The 7,752-nt window shown below is 30.4% G+C and overlaps 1 protein-coding gene and 1 long non-coding RNA gene across 3 annotated transcripts; one reads left to right on the forward strand and one right to left on the reverse strand.

Moving 5' to 3' along the window:
• Window positions 1-1,609: 1,609 nt before the first annotated feature.
• LOC140828498 (uncharacterized) lies at window positions 1,610-3,043 on the forward strand. Its single transcript, XR_012117241.1, has 3 exons — window positions 1,610-1,908; window positions 2,265-2,588; window positions 2,898-3,043. It is a non-coding gene; the product is annotated as an uncharacterized lncRNA (long non-coding RNA).
• Window positions 3,044-4,172: 1,129 nt separating this feature from the next.
• Window positions 4,173-7,441, reverse strand: LOC140827599 (uncharacterized). 2 transcript variants are annotated; one of them, XR_012116995.1, is made up of 5 exons: window positions 7,298-7,441; window positions 5,713-6,395; window positions 5,497-5,639; window positions 4,436-4,584; window positions 4,173-4,345 (listed from the first exon to the last, which is right to left on the reverse strand). XR_012116995.1 is itself a non-coding variant. In XM_073190327.1 (5 exons), the coding sequence occupies exon 3, from the start codon at window positions 5,451-5,453 to the stop codon at window positions 4,758-4,760; it is 696 nt and encodes a 231-aa protein (XP_073046428.1). In that variant the 5' UTR covers window positions 5,454-5,639; window positions 5,713-6,395; window positions 7,298-7,441; the 3' UTR covers window positions 4,173-4,345; window positions 4,436-4,584; window positions 4,721-4,757. The 2 variants fall into 2 exon arrangements, 1 of the variants encoding a protein (XP_073046428.1); XM_073190327.1 differs by having other exon boundaries at window positions 4,721-5,639.
• Between the last annotated feature and the right edge of the window lie 311 nt (window positions 7,442-7,752).

Below are 7,752 nucleotides of genomic sequence, written 5' to 3' on the forward strand. Positions count from 1 at the left end.
ATAATTTAATTAAAAAATTCGTGATTGTAATTTTAAACCTTATAGAATTTCAAGATTATAAATCATAACATAAAGAAATAAAATTTAATTGTTAAACAATAAATGAAACAAATTATTTTATCAATTATTCAATAAAATTTCTTTCAGGATTATAGCTTAAAATATTAATTTTTTTTAATCATATTTGTTGCGAGAGTATTCAATTATTAAGAATTAAGCGACAATATTTTTTTTGGATCATCTTTTATTATTATTGAATATTATGTTAAAAATCACAAAATCAATTATAAAATTTAAAATTTCACATGATATTAAAATAAAAAAAAATTATTAAACGAGCGATCAACAAAAAGACAAATGTGAGTATACATTATGTGTGTGCAAATATGTGTATATATGCCGATGTAACTTTTTATGAAGAGGGCATTAAACAAAGCAAAAACTTGTGTGAGACGGTCTCACGGGTCGTATTTGTGACACGGATCTCTTATTTGGGTCACCAACGAAAAGTATTAGTTTTTATGCTAAGAGTATTACTTTTTATTGTGAATATGAGTAGGGTTGACCCGTCTCACATATTATGATCCGTGAGACGGTCTCACATGAGAGATTCCCTTAAACAAAAGAATTAATCAAAATAAGCTCTAATTTATTAAAATAATATGTTTAACAATGTTTAAAATCCAAATAACCGTATATATAAAAAAAATTAAATTATAAGAAATAATTTTTAAAAATATAAGAAAATAATCAAATAAAAAAATCTAACAAATATTGAACCGGTCTGACCAATTTTAAACCGGCTCACTTGTTCTTAATTGGTCTGATTGTAAGAACGGTTTTTACGGTCCGGTCTGATTTTGAGAACAACGATTTGTATCGTCATATGTATGTCTCAAATTTTATAATAATTAAAATTAGCTATCATATTTATTTTTCAGTTCATTGTTTCATTCTTAATTTTATCCTACAAGTCAAATGATGTGCAAAGATATTGGTTTAGATCCTACAAAAAATTATAATAAGATAAGTTGTAAATATTAAAGGGTACTTATGTAAATCCCAGCCCATGTTAAATTGATTTGTTTAATCCAATGTTTTCATAATCAGACTGATGATCGAACTAAGATATCTTATAAAATATTTCAATCGGACGGTCGAATTAGAAAAATGATATATTTTATAAAATAATAAAATAATATAATTAAAATATATTTAAATTTTAAAAAATTTATTTATATAAATATTTAAAATATATATTAAAAAAATTAGAATCTAAACAACACATTATAGATATAATTATATCTATATTTTTTTAAAAAAAATCAAAATAAGCTTTAATAAATAATATAATAAAAATATATTTTAAATTTTAAAAAAATTATTTATATAAATACTTAAAAAATATATTAAAAAAATTATAATCTAAACAACATATTATAGATATAATTATATCTATATTTTTTAAACAAAAAAAATCAAAATAAGCTTTAATACTATTAAAAGAGGGGCAACTGTCCTAAAATCCCGAACATCATTTTAAAATTTGAGTTCAATCCCTAGTTTAGATTTTATTTCTTCTCGCTCTCTGACAAAACAAACCATAGGTTCTAACTCCCTAATTCATGTGTTGTCCTTTTTATTCAATTGACCCACTTTTACCTTTTTTATTTATTTGTTTAAACATTAGATCTCCAGAAAAAATTTCGCTTTTGGGGCAAACATGAAGACTTGCCCTGAAACAAACATGAAGACTTGTTGTGCAGAAGAAATTTTTTAAATCCGTCATGTTGATAAGAAATCCGTCGTGGTGAGAAGAGCCTTGAAGAGATCGTGTTGATAAGAAATCTATCGACCTTGAAGCGGACAAAACCTTTGAAGTGTAGTGTTATTGAAGACGATTTGAAAGTGTGTTTCTTTCCTCAAGCTTTATTTTTTTTCCTTAAAATTACATGTTTGTGATTTAATTTTGCTTAATTTGTTTCAATTTTAATATTGTTTTTGTTATTGCATGATTTTGTGTAAATTCCCTACATTTGTGAATTATATCGATTTCATTTCTAATGTTTAGGATTTAGTATTATTATTGATTTTGTGTTTCATGTGTTTCAATTGTGAGTTGATTATCTGGAATATTGCCTCGATTTGTCGTTGTCTATCCTCTAATTTTACAGTTTATTTCTTTATTGTAGAAGTTGTTAATTTTTTCTAAAATTGTCTTGAAATTCTTTACGGTATTAACTTTGTATGTTTTTATGTATTAGGTGCAAAATGGAATCTGTAAGTGGGGCTTGCAACCTTTCGTTTTTGGGTAGTTGTAAGTGCAAGAAACAGTTGTTTGTAATTTCAATTTTTAGTGGTTGTAGTCTGATGGATATATTTGTGAGGCTTGGAAAGAAATGTGCAGAGATTACTCCTGAATCCATGATTTTGCAATATGTAGCTCCACAGCACAAGATGTACGTGACTTTAAATGATGATGATGATGTCTTAAATATGATTCATCTTCATATGTGCATGAAGCTCACCATGATTGAATTGAGAGCAGAGAGTAAAAACGAACATTTCAGCAGCCTAAATATTGGGAGGTAAAATATATTATATTTCTCTCCTTATTTTGGTTTGATAATTTTTTTTTATTTTACATGTAGTAAGCTTGAAATTGTGAAATTTTGAAACTGGTGTAGTTTTATAATTTTTGCTCTAGTATTATGATGTAAATACATTTTTCTGGCAGATTATTGGTTAATAATATGTAGTTGGACGCATATTTAGGAGAATTGCAAATTATATGATTTGACAATACTAATATTATTTACATTTGATATTTTATATTTTGTATGTTAAATAATTATTCGTGTATCTTGCACTTAACAAGTTTATATCAAATTGGTAAGGGTTGTTGAGGAAGACAGACAGTCAAATAGTGATAATGAAGCCGATCAGGCCTCATTGGGCAATACACTAGATGCTTGGATTAATTGCATCTGTGGCGTAGGTCAATCATTTAAGGATGCTGCTGACTTTAGACGATGTGCTAAAAATTATGTTGTTGTGCCACAATATAACCTCATCCAGAAATGAAGTGTCTTAGCATGATTATATAACCAACTCTATGTGGTACTCGATCGAATACATATCGTACTCGATTCATGTATAATGTGTCCTCGATTGGTATTCAACATTGACTCGTGTTTATTAGCATGATTATATGACATATTTTACGTGGTGCTCGATCAAAGATAAATTGTACTCAAATCATGTGTACACGTGCTCGGTTAGTAAACTATTATACTCAATTCATGTACAGATATAACTTATTCACAAGGATTATGTACCGATAAACCAAGATCAAAAAATAAATAAATACATAGCAACAATCATTTGTTCGTCTTCATTACATAATTTAAACCAACAAAAAGACATACACTTGCAATGTTCAAACTCCAATACTACTACAACTTCTTAACCATAAGCATAAAGCAAATTATTAATTACTCAAACTTGTTTTTCGACAGTCCATTTTCATCAGATAATATTGTGGCTGTCATACGAGCTCGATAAGTGTCCATATTAACATCCATTGCATAGCTCTAGATGTCATCCGTGTCACGAGCTAGACACTCCAACCACATGCATGTATAAACACCACAATCGAGGGTCGCACCTTGTTGACGACAAGGTTCTCTTAACACTGACTCACTAACTATGTCGAATCCTGATAAGTGACATATGACACCGGCCAAAAACTTTGTTTGCACAAAACAGTACTTTCATACTTCAATCTTAAATTGTATTTAAATATATTATGGTTAAACTTACATAAACTTTTGCTGTCCCAACTGCGAATGGATTATGCATGGAGTTCCACAATTTAAACATCCCTTCATGCCGTTTGTAAACCAACAAAAACCAATGACATCTATCATTCATGGGGAAAATAATATATCTGCATCTTCTAAATACATTTTCACTCAGTTCCTGTAGTTTACCTATCGTGAAAGATGTTATATCTGCAAGAAAAGCTCCATAATCATTTGTACCATCCTTCTTTTCCCAAATTCTTGCAACTTCGTAAACACTTCGTCCCACAAATTTAAGACAACATATATACTCATGTATCTTCATCCAGAAAACCCAAAAAAAAATGACCAAAACTTTCAAATTGCTACGAACCTGCACAATCATGTCCATGCAATAAATTTCAAACCCATGCTCGAAATTTTGCTTTTGCATAATTCTCATGTAAACATTAATTATCTCTGACGCAACAGGATCACCAAACAGAAAATGACAGAATATCGGTCCAATTAACCTCATGAACTTATCTTACCAAACGACAACACTACAATAATAGAAAATTCAATTCCATTAAATTTTTTTTGAAACATTACTACGAAAATAAGAAGAAGAAACATATGGAAGATCAACGTACTCCAATTCTTTCCTAGCAATAAAGTTTGTCGACAATTTCCTCTCTTCATCAACTGCTTCTTCATGACCGCAAAAATCGGATCTACCTTTGAATTCATTCATGGAAACTTTGCCAGGAGTATTGCCTTTTTTCTCAACATCTAAAAATTCCTATCCAAAAGTGGCGATATATTTTGTAATATAACGAGCAAATCCAAACATCATTAACAATAATATAACTAAAAAACGAAACATAAATTAAACTTTAAATAATCAGTAGTATGAGATTAAAATATGCTCCATTTACCTGTTTTGTCACCTTCCTCTTATGTCTTGGTGTTGAGCTAGGCGGGGTCAAAAACATAGACCCTTTTTTTCTTCTTCACACAATCAGCCCTAGTCCTTACATTGTCCACAGTTGAAGATTGAAAAACAGTACGCTTCTCTACTTCTAAAGTACCATCAACAGTACCACCATTGCTCTCATCACCTGATCTATTTACAGAGTCACTTCCTAACACGTTATTGTTTTCTTCTTTTAAAACATCGTCACTATTATGATTCAATGCATTAATTTCGGTACCAAATTCCATCTCATCAATTAAAGCATTCAAAGAACGAGATCCCTCTAATTCTTTGTTTTCTTTCGCCATATCAAAAATAACTTCTTGTACCACTACATCTACAAAATCATCAAAGTTAGAGGCTGCATCATCTGCTAACTCAAAAGTAACTTCCTTGGTTTTATCAACATTCTCCTCATCTTCAACAATATTGTCACATTTTTCACTCACAAACTGTTTTCCCTTAATTCTACGTCTCACATTTCCACCCTCTAATTCAGCACACCTCTTTTTCAACATCTTTATCTCATCCATTTGTTTCATGACAATATTTTCAAATCGTTTTGCTTCAGATCTACCATCTTCTTGCTTTAAAACAAGCTTTATGTCCAACAAAAAATTCTCCTCCTCATAAAATGGATGTATCGACAGAATATACTCACAATTAAAAAATAAAATGTCAAACAAACCAACCATAAAATTTACACAACTACTTAATAAACTGAAATAATACAAATACCTGAGTTGAATCAATGCGTTTTAATAATGATTCAGTGTCAGGGACATTCAGTGGGATCTTGCTTCTCCCCCACCCAAACAACTGAGGGTAAATATTAAACCACGTCGTACTCCTAAAACTGAGACAGTCTCATACAACCAAACCTAAAACCTAAAAAAATTGCTAAAAGTTATTGAAAACATACTAAGATCATAATTATTAAAGGTACATACTAACCATCAATCCAACCGTGCACCCATCAACATAAAGCTTTCTTCCAATTTGGCATATTTCTCGGTACAAAAATCGGAATGCAACATTTCCCCAAGCATATTTAAAAAATATTGTAAGATCACTGAGATAAGGAAATATAAAGCCATGACTGATATAACTACTAGTGGGGAATATTATGCAGTTAAAAATGAACAAAATAAAAACTCTAACAAAATCATCAACGACACTCTATTCATCACTTCTTGCAAGTAAAAGTAGTTTTTCATAAATAGCTTTTCGGTTGGCATTGGTGACCTTCCCGTCAAAATGACTTGTCAAAAATATGGAATCCAGTTTCAGGTCCAAGTCAATTGGTTGACCACTATGATGTAGGCCTAGAACAATAGAGAAATCAGCGGACTTGAAATGGATGATAATGTCATCACTAAAAACAAAAGAACATGAATTAGCCTGAAATCTGTTTAGAAAATAATCAATCTGGCCACTACTAATCGCAAGAACGGACATATCAATCCATTTAGCGAAAGGAGTATCATTTATCCGACTCCTCTGCTGCTCGCCTAGGATTGCCTTCAATTCTCCCATAACAATTCTAAAATAAGGAGGGAAACATCGTGAAAAATATTCCTTCGCACTCTTCTTCTTCTCATCATAATCATTATCTGGTTTGTCTTCTACAACAATTTCTATACCAAAAACAAAGTTATACAAATAATTAGTATAAACACAACTACGGAAAAAAAACATAAATCATTTTAGGAGGCCCTAATCAAATGACTATAGATCGAACGTGTATTAAATGAATGGAATTGGGATATGGATGGAATATAATGAAATAGAGCCACAATAGGGCTGTTATGCTCATTACTAAACTTGTTGAAGAGATGCAATATAACCAAGATATATCTTTTTTATCAGAGGTTGAATCGATCATCATTCGATCCTGGCTCAGGATGAACGCTGGCGGATGTATGAATATGCAACAAAAAAAAATTAACATTACACAACTGTCTTCCATCTACAAATCCAGCCGATATTATTGTGGCACATCATATATACCAGAAAAAATTTGGATTCTACATTCCAAATGTTGATTGTGCTACAAATAAAAATCTTTTTGATTTCAACTCATTGAGTTTGCTTTTCACCACTACAAAAGCCAGTCGAAAAAACACTAATTTTTCTCGTACCACGGTAACTAGTAGCCGCTCAAAAAATTAAATAATAAATACTCACTCTTTTCTTAGCTTAGCCGAGGAAGGGGAGAGTGGCCAAGAATGGGACAACAGTGGTCCGCCCTTAAGCTACTCTTGATATTGGATTTAATTGTACATAACAAAAGAAATTTGGAATAATCGCCTCAAAATCAAACACTAAACCTAATTTCTGAATTTCAGTAGAGATTCAAAAATTCATTTCCCTAAAACTAAACAATCAATTCAAAAGCAATACCAAGAAAAAACCAAAGAATTTAGGAGAAATCAGTTACCAATAGCTTATAACAAACAATAACAGTTTCAAAACTCCAAAATAAATTAAACAAATATCAAACCATAGAAATCGAGGAAAATTGGGTTATTCTTCGTACCTTTCTTCGATTTCTTCTCATTTATAGTTGTTTGGCATTTCTTCTTCGTTGTATCTTCTACCGATTCTGAATTTTTTTTTCTCCTTTTCAAGCATCTCAGTTGAAACATTCGTTCTTCTTCGTCCCATTCTTCTTTCACCCGTCCAAATGAATTGTGGGGAAATGGGGAGTGAGATAATAATAGACATGATATTATAATAACTATAGGGGTATTACTGGGTTTTAGTTAAAAACAAGAGCAATTTAGTACTTTCCTCTTCATTAAAGAGTTAACACAAAGATATTGATTTTGTCTTGGAGCAATAACACATATATTCTTGGTTGGGGACTGAATGCAAAGTTCAGATTGTTAGCAGGGATTTTTGGACAATTCTCTATTAAAGAGAATCTTTTTAACAAAAGTTAAATTCAAATAATCATATATATATATATATATATATATATATATATATATA

The sequence above is a fragment of the Primulina eburnea genome, chromosome 3 (assembly GCF_022965805.1).
Source record: "Primulina eburnea isolate SZY01 chromosome 3, ASM2296580v1, whole genome shotgun sequence".
NCBI classification, from domain to species: domain Eukaryota; kingdom Viridiplantae; phylum Streptophyta; class Magnoliopsida; order Lamiales; family Gesneriaceae; genus Primulina; species Primulina eburnea.

What these genes read in the sequence shown, in the direction of transcription:
- LOC140827599 (XM_073190327.1), bottom strand. Translation starts at nt 5,453, where the DNA reads ATGGTTGGTTTGTTTGACATTTTATTTTTTAATTGTGAGTATATTCTG.